Source organism: Thermobia domestica, chromosome 12 (assembly GCF_964235325.1).
Source record: "Thermobia domestica chromosome 12, izTheDome1.hap1.1, whole genome shotgun sequence".
Lineage (NCBI taxonomy): Eukaryota > Metazoa > Arthropoda > Insecta > Zygentoma > Lepismatidae > Thermobia > Thermobia domestica.
Window position 1 is genome coordinate 77149784 of NC_137465.1, and position 15600 is coordinate 77165383.

Genomic DNA, 15600 nt, shown 5'->3' on the forward strand with positions numbered 1-15600 from the left:
TTACTTGTAGGATATATTAGGGGGATACCAAAGCTTATTTTAAGATAGTTTGTGTGTGTCTGATAGCAGTGTTGCGAGCTACAGAAAATTTTAATTCCAGATTTTAGGTGCAAATTGTGGAAAAAAATCCCTTTTTATTTCTATTAATTCCCTCTTGTTAGCTACAATCAAACAAACATATAGTGTCTAAAAGCTTCGTCATTAGCCTACACATCGCACCATCAAAAGTTTCACTAGAATAATTAGAAGAAGTACAGTTGAGGTTTATAATAAACTATGTTCTGGAAATGGTAAGAAAATGGTGAATTTCTGAGGTAGAATGAGATATTTTTTTTTAATTTCGTGCTTAGTTTGTTAGATATCGCCATGATACTTGTAGGATATATTCTTAGAGTACTAAGGTTTATTTTCAGATAATTTTCGTCTGTCTGATGGCAGTGTTTCCAGCCAAAACAATTAATTCCCGATTTAAGGTGAGAAATTCGAAAAATTTCCCTTTCCCCTCTATTATTACCCTCTTGCTGGTTACATTGACAAACGTACCACTACCTGAAAGCTTCCTCTTTGCCCTACAGAACGCACCATAAAAAGTTTCAATAGGATAATTAGAGAAGCTGTAGCCTCGGCATATTTGTTGATTTTTGCTTCTGAGGCGTAAAAAGTGTTAAAATTTCATGTGTATGATGACAGAGAATTTTTTCTTTCACTCTTTGAATGGAAGCCAGCGACTTCAGGATTTTACTGTACCTTGCCAACACACCAAAGAATTTGTTTAGGTGACTTGAACTCATATAACAGCAGTGGTGCTAGATACAAAAAAATGAAATTCGGTTAGGGATTTTTTTTGTAAATTTTCACCCCTACATTTACCTCAATAATTTCCCACCCGTTGGGAACACTGCAATGCACCTTACACCAAAACATAGCCACTTCTATTTTCTAAACAACAAGGCCTTAACCATATCAATCGAATGAATGGTTTTTAGCAATGAGTCACTAACTGAAAATGTAGGAAAACGCCAAAAATGACCTGGGTCCGAAAGGAATAATCACACAATTTTGCTCGTATAGGTACAAAGAAACAAACGATTTGTAAGTTACGAGGGCTTCGACTCAAGTTCTGTTGATTATTTCAATAATCTGGAACATAAATCAATAAATAATAGTTGTCAGAAAAAAAAACAGACATTTGAAAAAAACATGAAAAAGAACAATGTTTTTATTGAAAAAAAACTTCACAGAAAAAAAAACGTTTTTTTACAACACTACTCCCGTTTCCTCCCACTTTCTTCATTCCACCATTTCATTCATTACTCATCACCGTCTCCTTTAGCCTAACCGGCATAAAGGTGGGACGTAAAACTCAAAGATTTCATTTCATTTTTTTTCTTTTTGGCCATTTGGAGTGAGTGAGAGAGAGAGAGTGTGTGTGAGTGAGAGAGTGTTAGAGTGAGTGAAAGAGAGAGAGAGAGAGTGAGTGAGTGAGTGAGTGAGTGAGTGAGAGAGAGAGAGAGAGAGAGAGAGAGAGTGAGTGAGTGAGTGAGTGAGTGAGTGAGTGAGTGAGTGAGAGAGTGTGAGAGTGAGTGAAAGAGTGAGTGAGTGAGTGAGTGAGTGTGAGTGTGTGTGTGTGTGTGTGTGTGTGTGTGTGTGAGTGAGTGAGTGAGTGAGTTTGTTTGTTTGTTTGTTTGTTTTTTCATTGTCTTTCTTTTTTAACTAGTGTTACTATGTTTATATTAAATGCCACCTTTAGCAGATGATTGTCCACAATGTAATCAATGTGTATATATGGAAAGCAAAAGACTGTTAAATGTAATGCATGTCAAAGAAAATGTCACTTCGCTTGTTTTGATCAAACAAGTAAGAAGAACATATCCAATTAAGTAAATTTAAATGTAATGTTTTTTGTGGTAGTTAAGCTAGTGGTAGGCAATTAGGTATCTCTGAAAATGAACAGAGACAAGATGACCAGTTATCTTGTTGTAAGGTTTCTTCCATGGACATTAAAACGATATCAAAATTACTTGAATTTAGTGTAAACAAGATGAAGAGTGAACTTTTGCATGAACTTCTTGAACTTAAAAATGAAATTGTAAATTTGAGAAAGAAAAGGCTTTGTTGAGAGGTCTGTTAATTGGAGAACAAGTGTACATCCGTAAGATTTCAACTTCTAACCAGGACTTAGAAAAGGATCTTACACCGACTCCTAACATCAATGATCAAAATCATTTCCCAAATTTAACAGATAATAGTGAAATTGGAAAAGATGAGCGAATATCCTCTAAGTTAACACCTTCACTCTGGTCTCAAGTAATATCTAAAAATAATAAACCAATTCAAGCTCGGAAAGTTAAGAACTTGCAGATTTCAAATTCTCGGAGAGAACCAAGGAAACTCACCGTTGGCTGTCGCTCAGGTAATTCAAATCTGGTATCTAAAACAAGAAAAAAAGCGCTGTTTGTAACAAGGTTTAACCCGTTAGTTACTAGTGAAGATGGAATTGTTAAGGAACTTAATGTGAAAAAGAAGTGGTTTGCACCAGATTGAAAAGCAAACAATTCTTACTCTTCCTTTCATATAGAGGTGAATGAATCAGATTTCTCTCGAATCAACGATCGTAAAGTGTGGCCTACATTTATTCTCGTAGGACCTTTCTATCGTAACCTGCGGAATTATGGAGAAGTTACCAACCATAATCCTTCTACTAGGCATGACGAACCTAAACCTTAAAATTGGTATCAAAATGTTCGAAGACTCAGAACTAAAAGTAGTGATTTTTTCTCTTCAATCTCTGACTGTGAATATGATATGATCGAGGTAACAGAAACATTGTTATCCGATATTCATAGAAACTACGATTATTTCCCAGATACTTATATCTGTTTTAGATCCGACAGATTATATAACGAAGAGTCATGTCAAAGAGGTGGCGGATCTCTGATAGCAATAAGAAAAAACTTTATGGTGAATCGCAGGCCTGATCTTGAATTTAAATGTGAATGTGTGTGGATTGAACTAAAATGTAATTCTGCAAAGAATCTCTTAATATCATGTGTTTATCTTCAACCAACCTTTTCCCCTGTGAATTTTGAAAATTACCTGAACCACATTTCTAGTAGGTTGAATTCTCTGGAAAATGATACATTGATTTTTGGAGATTTCATCATATCCCAAATTGATTGGTTAAATAATGATCAACTCACAGGAATACATTATTATTCCAAATTGAAGTTTCAGCAATTGTCTTTTTTTTTTGGGGGGGGGAAGGGGGCGGATACTAACCTGTGTGTTGAACCATTAGTCTCTGCTTTAGATCTTCTCATTACTAATGCTACTTCTGTGTCAAGGAAAACTAATCAGTGCATGGTGCAACCTGATATTTTTCATTATCCGATTGAAACCATTGTAATCTTACCTAAAGGTTGTGAAATGAATAAGTTCTGTGAACGTTTTCAATTTGTTAAGGTAATTATTACGCATTATATCAACAACTAGCTAATACTGATTGGTATAATATCTTGCTAAAACCAGATATAAATGAAGCAGTTTTGGATTTTGAAAAAGTAATTGTATTCGCTATGGAAACGAATATTCTGAAATCTATCCCAAGAACATCTAAATATCCTTGTTGGTACTCAAAAAAATCTGTTTCTTTATTAAAAGCTAAGAATTTAGCACACAAAAGGTATAAAATTACTTAAAATTGAACCTCTGATTGGAAAAAGGGAATAAGTACGATTTTTTGCGATTTTAACCTGAGATAGCAGATGTGTTTCTTTAAGATAGTTATATCGTTGAGTAGAAAATAGGAATGTTTGGGCAACTCTATATGACCAATGTAGAAGACAAAATCTCTCGCTGATTAGAAAAAGGGAATAACTACGTTTCGTATTCCCTTCTTCCAGTCACTACAGGACACCACCACAACTGTGAGACTGTGTAAGTAGACAACTCAGCCCTGTGCTGTCGTTACGATACTTCGCCTTCTTTTCGCATTGCACAATCTATAGAGAACTTTTTGCCCCAATCAGTTACAGATTTACATGTTTTCAGTGATACAAGTGGTGGTCAAAACTGCAATCGTTCAATGACATGAATGCTTTTCAGCCTGATCGTGTCATAACGGTTCAGCACTATACAGCAATATTTGCCTGTCAGAGGTCTCAGTTTTTACCATGTGACCGAAATTTTGCTGTAATCAAACCAGAACTCAAACGACACAATCGTATTTATTTACCAGCACAGTATAACCACATGATTGCGAATGCAAGAAATACTAATTAAATAAAAGTGTTAGAAGCCTAACATTCGTGATAGTTCGGATACATATATCCAAGATTAACATACAACATTGTATTCAGCATGTACATTTTCATAGCTTTCTATCATAAACTGCACATTACATACCCTACACACAATTACAATTGCGTCCAACTCTAATTGATTGGAAAAAGGTAATATTTTTTCCGTTTTTAAGCTTATCTAACCAATTGCAGTGCTGCAATACAAGATTCTTCTTCTTGTCTTAGTGTTTGTTAGTTCTTTTGCTGCAAGTAATCAATTATACACTTTTTGCAACAAATAGAAACAAAGCTTCCGGAAGGTTTTTTAGCGTTTTTGAAAACAGGTCTGATGCACTTATTCCCTTTTTCCAATCAATGATTCAGTTATGAAGACTATTTATTATTTGTCAATTACCACAAGGCCTTTAAGACTCAACTAAAAGATGACAAACGTATTTACTATATTAAAATGGAAAATCAATTAAATAGTAATCCTGAGAAATTTTAGAGATATGTATCCAACGGAAAAAAAAAATCTGGAATTTTAGTAAATGATTCTTTGGTTACTGATTGTGAGTCGTTGGCAGATTTATTGCAGAGTACTTTGCATCAGTCTACCAGACATTTCAAACTATTAGTAATACAAATAATTATTTAGCATCACCAGAAACTCTCTGTGACAGGAAACTACCTCCTATTACAACTAGAAATGTAAGAGATGCTAGTAAATCCTTAAAGACTAAATCTGCGTCTGGTATAGATGGAATACCTGTTTTTATTATAAAAGGTGTGGCTGACGTAATTTCACCAGTGTTAGCATCCTTATTTAATTGGAGTTTAAATGAAAGTATTTATCCTGAAGCTTGGAAAATTGTAGCCGTGACACCAATACCCAATACTAAAGGTGACAAAATTAATGATTATAGACCAATTTCTGTAATGAATGTTATTCCTAAAATTTTTGAAAAAATAATGTACGACTACTTGTATAATGCCAAGACTAAAGGTGACAAAATTAATGATTATAGACCAATTTCTGTAATGAATGTTATTCCTAAAATTTTTGAAAAAATAATGTACAACTACTTGTATAATGCTGTATGTGATCAAATAGACATAAATCAACATTGTTTTATAAATGGTAAATCAGTTATTACAAATTTGGCTTGTTTTGTGCATAGTTTGTTCTCTGTTATTCGATCGGGTGGTCAGACTGATGTTACTTACTTTGATTTTGCCAAAGCTTTTGACAAATCACCTCATCACTTATTAATAAGTAAGTTGTACAAGTACAATCTATCGAATCAGATAATTAAGTGGCTAGATTCGTACTTAAATAATAGGAAATTCAAAGTTAGGTATAATGGCTATATTTCTTCTATTCATAATATATAACATCTGGTGTACCCTTGTTACCTCTGGTTCCAATCTCGGTCCCTTGTTTTTTTTACTGTATGTAAATGACCTACCTGAGAAGTCAATTTGTAGATATTTGATGTATGCCGATGACAAAAAATTTTTTAAGGAAATTAAAACCCTTCATGATCAAGTGACGTTACAAGAGAATATTGAATAAGTTGTCAAGTGGTCAGAAAATATTTTTTTGCCTTTGAATATTACCAAAACTAAAGTATAACTTTCTCATGGAAAACTGAACTTTATATATATAATTACACAGTTGGTAGACAGAGAATCGATTTTGGAACCTATGTCGAGGATTTAGGGATAATTTTAGACAACAAGCTATTATTTTGTAAACATTTACAGGTAATTACATCTAAGGCCAGGAAAAATTTAGCAATGACTTTGCCGTAATTTTTCGAATATCAACACTTGTAAAAATTTTATACATTTGCAACGTGCGTTCTCATTTGGAGTACGGCACGGTAATATGGAATAGTGAAGCTAAGTACTTTATACATGCCATAGAATCTGTTCAAAACAACTTTTTAGCTTGGTTACGATGGAAGTTCAAAGATTTCAAAGATGCTTGTCCTGCATATCTAAAGAGCTCCATCTGTTACCTCTAACTGATCGGCAGTGTATTTTTGATTTGAGTTTTTTTTTTTATAATATTCTTCAGGGTGTTTTTATTATTATTATTATTATTATTATTATTATTATTATTATTAATAATAATAATAATAATAATAATAATAATAATAATAATAATAATAATAAAGGTTTGTGAATTTAATTCTTCATCCTGTTCCAAGAAGGTTAAGCGCTTTCTTTGTGGTTGATTCAGTGGTAGAGCGGTCTCTGAAACAAACCCAGCTCCCGCAAAGTATTCTTTGTGGAGGACAAATACTATGTGCGTGGGTTTTGTAGGATTCTCTTGTTTCCTCCTACCTTCATTTCACCATTTTATTCATTGTCATCATCACTCTCTCCTTTAGCCTACCTGGCATAACCGTTGGAGATGAAACTTAAAGATTTCATTTCGTTTCTCTTTATGGCTGTTTTTTTAAGAACAATAAAATAAAATAAATAAATAAACTCTGGTGAAGACAGTAAAGAAGATTACACAATATTTGCTCAATGTATATGGAAACCGGAAATAGTACTATATTTATACCTCTTCCCGTTTTAATAGAGAGAGAGCAGTCGGGATGGAATATATATGGTTTGGGACTCGTAGCTGATTAAAGACAACCACATCTCGCTATCTATTACCGTTTTACTATGTAGTGATCACCGTTAAAACCGGAAGTAGTTGATGTGTGACGCTTTCAGTTTTAGCAGAGAGATTAAAGCCGAAAAGGAATCCAATCTTAGGACACTTAATTCATTACAGAAAGCTCCTTTTCGCTATTTATGACCATTTTAGCTCTCTAGCTATCAACGTTAGAACCGAAAGTTGTTGAATTCTACCACTTCCGATTTTATTAGAGACGTTCCGCAGCGACGGCAACAATACCGGGATGTCGCTTAGAGCTAGGACCATTAATTTTGTTTTCTGCCTTAATAATGACGTCATGGCAGAATTAGTTCTTACCGCGGCAAAACAATTGTGCCTGCTTATATTGAAAGAAGGAAAACAGAAAACATCATTAATTAGGCAGAAAACAAAATTAATGGATTATGCTCTGAGAGACGTTTCGAATATTGTTGCTCAACGTCGACAGATTAATGGAATACTCCAAAAGTTGACACAGTGTATGCGTCATTTCAAATGAACGTAAAATTGTTTCTAAAGTTATATAAATGAAACTGCTTCACTACAACAACAACAACAACAACAACAAAAAAAAAAAAAAAAGTGTGCTATAGTTGGTTTTGGCCAATTTTGACCATGACGTATCCACGACACAATTTTAGAAACAAATATCTCTTATTCTAGAGTTAAAGGGACATCTACAGCATATTTTTTCATAATTGTGCTCATAGGTAAAGAAGAGCTCCAAATATTGAATCAATATTTTTGAGGGGGAGATAATGGTGGGGGCAGAGCTATTACATTTTTCAGAAGCTCTTCTGTACACCCATACATACTCATCTAAGTTTGAACACAATTTATCAAGCCAATCTTGCCAAATAAACTAATCCCACTTCTCCGATTTTGTAACATTCCTCTCGAACCAGTCAGAGCTGCAGTCTGAAACTTGAGGGATCAATGTATCCTCGGGATACCTACATACTACCCACTTGGCATTCCAAGATGCATCTGGGGCCATTTTACTATTCTTATCCACCCATGCCTTTACTTGTAGAAAGCAGTGTACTGAACTTAAAAGAGCACTAAGGAAAAGTGAAATTAATTTTATAAGTTTTACGTCCCACGATTATCCCGGGTAGGCTAAAGGAGACGGTGATGATGAGAATGAATGAAATAATGGAATGAAGAAGGTGGGTGGAAACAGGAAAACCTGAGAAAACCCACACACATGTTTTTGATCCCCCACAAAGCCCATTTTGCAGGAGCTGGATTTGTTTGATTGCAGCTGTTCTACCACTGAAACAACCATAAATAAAAGGCTTAACTTGTTGGAGTATGGTGAACTATTAAATTCAGAAAACTATAATAATAATAATAATAATAATATGTTCTCGAAATAACGTAATTCATTTTTCAATTGAAATATCACTCAAATTTACATCATAATTTACAATAAAAATACAATACATATAAAAAAAACTGTTATAATGAAAATTTAAAATGAAACAGTAAATATCTATTCTTCGGTACTTTGTTCCCATAATGTTCGGCGGGTACTACTAAATCTTCTGCTTTCAAAGGCTCCAACCTGTCTTGTTATGTCACTGTCTTAACACATTATTATTATTATAAGTTGCACGCACATACAGAGTGAGTGTATATATATATTCATTGATTGATTGATTGATTTGCGATTTGTTCAATTTTCAGCCCTCCATTCGATAGAGCATCAAAAACTTTCTGAAAGAAGTAATGGAATTTTTCGCGTCACTCATACCGTTCCCGAGATATTGGCTTAAAAATTCCGATTTCAGGAGATTTAAGAAACCATATCTCAGGAACTGGTAGTCGTAGAAAGATGATATTGGTGTTGATCAATACCTAAGAGGAAGATAAACATTTTGGCACCAAATAGTAACGGTGGCAACTGTCCAACTGGCCAGTTTTTGGCCAGTGGCCACCGGTTACTATTTGGTACCAAAATGTTTACCATACTCCTTGACCAACACCAATATCATCTCCTTATGACTTAACGCTCCCGAGATATTGGCCAAGAAAGTCCCGATTGTGGGAGATTTAAGGAGCCATGTCTCGGGAGCCATAAGTCATAGAAAGATAATTTGAGAATTTTTCAATTTTGAGCACGTGTCTTCGTAAAACGACGTATTGCAGAATGTTTTAACAGAACTCTTAAACAAAACATGTGGAAAAAATGTAGTACTCAAGGAAACCCTAAATGGATAGATATACTACAAGAATTGTTTAATGAGCATAATAATAGTATATATAGAACAATAAGAAACATTAATTTTTTAAAGTTCGTTCCGGCAATGCTCTTGGAGCATCCTCAACTGGTTTTCTTATAGTAATGAATAGTCCAATATACAGTTATTTCTAAATATCAATATAATATTATTTGCATTTACTTTGAACCAATTCATGGCTAAACGGTCTTTATCGACGATATCTTATGATAAATTGTCTGATTCATTAAATAAGGTATCTGCAAAAGTTGATAGACTTCCATATGCGTAGGCGAAATGCAAAGAGCACGATAAGTTGCAAACGAAGCGCAGAAGCGTGAAAGTTGCACCATAGCGGCAGTAATGTGCGATGCGTCTGTTAGCAAATTAATCGTGTTGTTCAAAGCCTGAGGGTGACGAAATTGAATCAATTCTGAGAAGGCTCACACATCAGTTATATCAGCACAATTCAACAGTGGCACGAGTATGAATTTACTGTGAATGCCATAGTGCGACAATATGGAGCTCGACTGGCCCCAAACTGTGTATCACCTATTAAGCCAAGTCCGAAATGGACCCCAGTGAAGGTAACAGCACCAGTAGTGCGCGATATTAAGACGTCAGCGTCAGAGAATACGCCGACACAGCGTCCTATGACCAGTCGGTTCCATGTGTGCCAACAAACCAGCATGCACGAGCACCATACGATTCGCATAAATTTAGATATCAAGGTGGTTCATAAGGCGAATATTCATGCGTTGATAACTAGTCATACTATGTAACGGAAAACCAACTACAGAAAGCTGTAGGAGCGCCAGGTGGTGGAGGATCCGTGAAGGTTTGTAGTCACCGTAGAAGAGACCTGGACTTATCTAATCGATTGTAGAATGGTTCGAGCAATTATAATAGAGAAGTATCAAAGCAAAAGGACGAAGCAATTTGATCCGTCATTGCATCAAATGTTATCCATTCCAGTTTCATGGTGCGATTTTGTTATAAGGAAAAACTAAATCTACGTCGCGTTGCCAAGAATGTTTAAATCAATGCAGCATATTATTATTAACATATTTTGATGGATATTTATAAATTCTTACTTTGTATGGAGCAGATCTCATTTAATTGGCACTGCATCTTAGCCAAATCATCGCTGGTATCTTACACATGAGTGTGTACGGACCAGGATTCGTATCATGCCCTTCACTGACATCCCAATTAAGAGTTCCGATACGAGCTCAATGGACTACTGTGCCTTTCGAATTCTGAAACTCTGCTTCCTCTTTGTAAGGTGTACATAATTCCCAACTTTTGGAAAGCGTCCAACAGGAGTTGATAAAAATATTCTTGTACACCTGAAAAGAAGTTGGATCCAGAGAAAAGTGATTTATCGGGCAATTGTTAAAAGCAGTGGTCATCAGAGAATAAACCTGGGAATGAAACTGTGAACTGCCATTGCTGATTGTACATTTGAAAATCATCTATAAGTTTGTCAACTCAGTTTATTTATGTATCGTATAATTTATGATTCTCACCATACTTTTATGATTTCTTTTCCACATTTTACAACCGGTAAAGAGTATTATTGATGCATAACGTACTATTATCATACTGAGACATGACAGTTATAGTACTATATTTGAGATGTATTATTACTTTACATTGTTCATACAAGAATTATCCATTTGTACTTCTTGTTAGTATAGCAGCTCTTAATTTATCTCTAATAAATTATTAGCTTCAGGAAAACGCTCGGGAGATGAAAGCGATCGGAATGAGAAGCCAAAGAGAAAACGGAAGCGTTGTAGTCGATGGGAACCGGAGGAGAAGAGAATTAATTTGGGAGCTAGTGAGACAGTGAATCCACAAGGCCTTAACAATTCTTCAGGTAAAATATGCTATACTATTTTTAAGCATATTGTTAGTTGAATACAATAAGAAAGCGCTCTAAAGTCTAATTGGTAGACCTAGTATAGAAAATGAGTGAACACAAATTCAATGTACGTGTTAAATCTAAATCTGGAAGAGCCTTTTAAGTTTGGAAGGATGTAGAGAGTATACAGATAGGAAGATAGAAGAGAAAGCACAGTAGATAGGTGATAATAACAATTATCGCAGCCATTTGTTTCTGTGTTGAGAATTTCACATGGGAAGTAACCGCTTAGAATGCTCAATTAAGCCTATAACATTATAAGAAATATACTGGTGAAGTCATGGCATTTGACTTTGTTAAACATCTTTGAAGGGAATGATCGCTCTTACAGCATGTGTGCTCCAATGTGGAGGTCGTTCTGCGGGATTCATAATCAATATCCTATGAAGAACTGAAGCAGAAAATGTGATAAGATAGTGTTCCTACAAACCGAGCAAACCTTGAAACGTCAGGAAATTCGAGAAGACTAGGAATAATCATGGAATTCGGCTACAAGTCAGGGAATTTTCGCTTTCTGAAAACGAGATTGTAAGAAGATTCGAAATTTAACTTTTGTGATCGTGTGCTTGTTTTTTAATTAGCAACTTCAAAGTTAGAAACTTGTCTGTGTTTTGCACTAACGATGTGTAACAAATTTATGTCCTGTAGTTCTGTGCACTATCTTCTACTTTCGCATGGAATATCATATTGGTGAATCATTCACAAAATGCAGTTGGATCAACGATCCAATAGGAAATTTATTTTCGACGCACGCTTAATTTCATTTTTTCCCCCGTTCCCACTAGTTTCGACTTTATCGGAGTTTTCTCTTACATTAAGTGAAGGAACCGTATCAGAGAAGTAAAAGTATTTTGGAATGGAATTACTCGTATTTAAGCTTCTGTGCTTTTATTGTAATGTATTTTAGTACTTAAAGATTTTCGGAAGAGCTTATGAGTCAACCGGCGTATGCATTGGGTCGATACTTAGTGGACAACCGGGCTAATTTCATCGGACTCTCGATCTTTAAATATGAGATATATCTGTAGATATCAAAATGTACTTTGTATTTATAATGCAATATTTATTGCTAAACATTTATAGGTGTATATATATTTAATAAATTTCCGTTAATAAATTATCCTGTTGTAATAATTTAATTATGATGATTTGTTTCATAAGTTTGAAAAAACAAATATTGTGTATTTTTATTTTAAAATTTTTCTGAGATTCAAAATGTTGCAGCAATTTGCGAGTAATAAATGTGGTATATGATTTAATGCAAAATTTCAATCTCTCTCTCGTCAGGATGTTCTTTTATTATTATTATTATTATTATTATTATTATTATTATTATTATTATTATTATTAATTATTATTATTATTATTATTATTATTATTATTATTAGTAGTAGTAGTAGTAGTAGTAGTATAATAATAATAATAATAATAATAATAATAATAATAATAATAATAATAATAATAATAATAATAATAATAATAAGCGTTTCCAATTCCAATACGAAATGTGCAAACGCCTATATACAAGATGTATAATACGATATGTTCAAACGTTTATAATACAACAGTATTTTCAGAGAAGAGTTGTAAAAAATATTATGTAACTACCATGCAGGTCTTGAGAAAATGGCACAAAAGCTGTTCCGGGAGTGTGAGAGTCTTTCCATGGAGACACTTGGCAGCAACACTTTCCAAAAGGACATAACACGGATTGAATGTCTTTATTTAGCAATTCGTAATATGAAGAAAAAGGGACGGTCAGAATTTGCGATTCAAATTATCGGAAAATAATAGTAATAATTTGTTTCTGGTACAGTATGCAGCTAAGGAAGTTTGATGATTTGAAATTCAGTCTTAATGTTGACATCCTCATACCTTTACTTTTTCATATTGTGTTACTTTTCTGTACATTTTTAATGTTGAAAAAAGTATTGTTATCATTGTTATGACCATTATCGCTTCTTTATTGTTGCAGACTATTTCCTAACTTGAAATTTTAAAATGTCATTCAATCCTTTCGACAAAGCAATCATGCATACAAATTACCTACATTTGTGTTTTAAAAGTACAAGAGATTTGTTTATTTGTTCGTTATTTAGTGAGCTTCCTTCTCAGTAAGGAGATCAGTAATCATAGAAAAAAAATACCATGGTATTTTATATTTACAAATATATATAATCAGGGGTAAAAGTGGATCTGAAAAGGTAGGGGGACGCATAACGTCACGTCGTCCCCCCGTGTCTTTCTTTGCCCATTTATAATCTTTTAGGGAGTGTAGGGTATGCCATAGAATTTTTATGAAAGTGGGTAAACGGCGTCCGCCCGCGTTCCTCTCACTTTTATTCCTGAATATAATAATGTGTTTGAGTATGCCGCGAGAATTCAAGTTACACTCATAGTGTGCTGCAAGTTGAAAAAGTTGCGAAACGCCGCTATAGAGGCTCAATTTTCCAGTGAAGTTTTATTCTTTGTTTGTTTGAAAATAATAATGTTGTCCATCGAGCCATTGGCATCTATTTCTGCATTCTATTGTATATTCAAGGTGTTTGGAAGGGTAAGAAAATTTCGAGCTATCAGATCGTGGCATGTACGTGTATGCTTATTCCTAAAGTTACATTTTCTTAAATCACTTGCTTCAGAAGTAGAACTTTCCGTACTGAATTTTAGATAGACTCCTCTCAGTCCATTTATTTCCTACGCTTTATTGGACGTGATAAAAAATATGATGCAAAATAAGTTTATAAAACAAGAAGTTTTTAATTTTTCGAATTCATGTATACAATTAGATGTGGAAAACTATAATATCTTGACATTTATTTTGCTACACATACTGTCTTTAATAAATGTCAACCAATAACGGATTTGAATATTTTAAAATTTCACCGTAATTGCAGAAAATGTCTACAGAAACTTGTTCTTAAACATCTGGAAAGTCATCTTTAAATTATAAATTAACTAGATTTTTCTTGTTTTGATCACCCTTTTAGGATCTTCTGGTACAATTTGTACCATAGGGGTTTTTAATGGTACATTGCGTTATAACTCTCCTATTTAAGCTTTTTCGTCCTTTTTTTTTTTGTTTTGTTTTGTTTTCAAGTCCAGAGACATTGTAGAACACGTTACGTATGGTTTCACACCTTCCTGCGTCGAGACATAGGAGGTGATGACGTCATAACTTTAAACAATATATTTTCTTTTGTTAGGCCTATGTTCATTATTTTTGGCGGGCTTATTTTTGCACCTGGAAGATTGAAATTTTGCACAAACATTCAGTCCACCGAGTAGTATTTACCAGATTTTTTTCGGATTATTATCCTAGGGTAAATAGGGATGTCTCAGGAAATTTTTTACCTGAGATCAGGGTCTTTTGCGGTAATCTGGGGCATTGTGGGGATTCTTGATAAAATTTCTCCCGCCCTTACTATTCAAGATAGAAGCTTGAAATTTGGTACACACATTCAGTCTACCGAGTAGTATTTATCTGATTTTTTTTAAGATTCTACGTTCACACAGGGCCGTTCCAGAGGGGCCCAAAGTGTGACAAAAAATTTCCCTTCGACCTCACTTTTTTCCCTCTCCTGGTATATGGTATGGGGATCTAAGTAGTACCATTTGAAAGCCTGCTCTATTCTGAAGAGAATGAGGTATGAACCATGATTCTAGGATAAATAGTGACGATGCAGTAGCTGCTTGACTGAAAGTCTAAAAAATACGTTGAAAACCCAAGATCCTAAAAGGATATGTTTCTGCAGGGTCGGACCTTGGAGACAATTCCATGAGGTCTCTTTTAGCTAAAGTAATGGAAGTGCTTGATTAGATGGCATTAGGACAGATAGAATTGTAAGGAGTTTTGTGAGAAACTAGTTTTGTTTTAATCCAAATTTTAAAACAATTACGAGTCAGTATTGTAGAACTGGTCAGTGTGTGGATGACTATTTTTTTTTTTTTTTTTTTTTTAATGAAGAATTTGAATATTGAAAAGTAAAATGATTTCAAAGATTTCAAAATGGTCTTGATTTTCAATTCAAATCTAGGAAGAAGATTTTCAATCCCTGCACAATGTGTAGCAGATACGTATAGAACCAGTAGCTTTCAGAGTTGTGTATAATTCAGTAGCTTCTTCGGATGTCATTGAGACTATCTATAAGGAAATTCATGATTCATTATGCATGACATACTTGTATTCGTTTTGCAGAAGGAACAAATTAATAATGAGTGGAAGAGGGAAACTGAAGTCAGAAAAATAAAGGTTATTCTGAGTGAGTTTGAAGCTAAGAAGACTAAAATAATGCAGATATATGCAATATTGTTCAGGAAATAAAGCGTTTGGAGAAGTATAAAGGTAATCAAGAAAGTTCTGTACCTTTTGTGGAGGTCTCTGTTCAGTTGCCCTTACACCGTGAGTTGAATGCGAATGGAGATGAGGCGAAAGTCAGTTGTTGGTGTGAGTATTCCAACATACTACCTGATTGTGGCATGTCAGTTACACCG

General features: G+C 34.2%; 2 protein-coding genes across 4 annotated transcripts in view; one reads left to right on the forward strand and one right to left on the reverse strand.

The window, feature by feature from the left end:
• Nucleotides 1–15600, forward strand: part of LOC145666520 (uncharacterized) — a 466510-nt gene that overhangs the window by 281233 nt on the left and 169677 nt on the right. For 2 of the 3 annotated variants that reach the window (XM_081733813.1, XM_081733810.1), the window contains exon 7: nt 10915–11064. The exons of the other annotated variant lie outside the window; for it this stretch is intronic. In XM_081733813.1, the coding sequence (XP_081589939.1) occupies nt 10915–11064 (150 nt within the window). The remainder of the gene's footprint in view (nt 1–10914; nt 11065–15600) is intronic. 3 annotated transcript variants of the gene reach the window in all.
• LOC145666521 (uncharacterized) overlaps nt 1–15600 on the reverse strand; it is a 411536-nt gene that overhangs the window by 39249 nt on the left and 356687 nt on the right. The window lies entirely within an intron of this gene.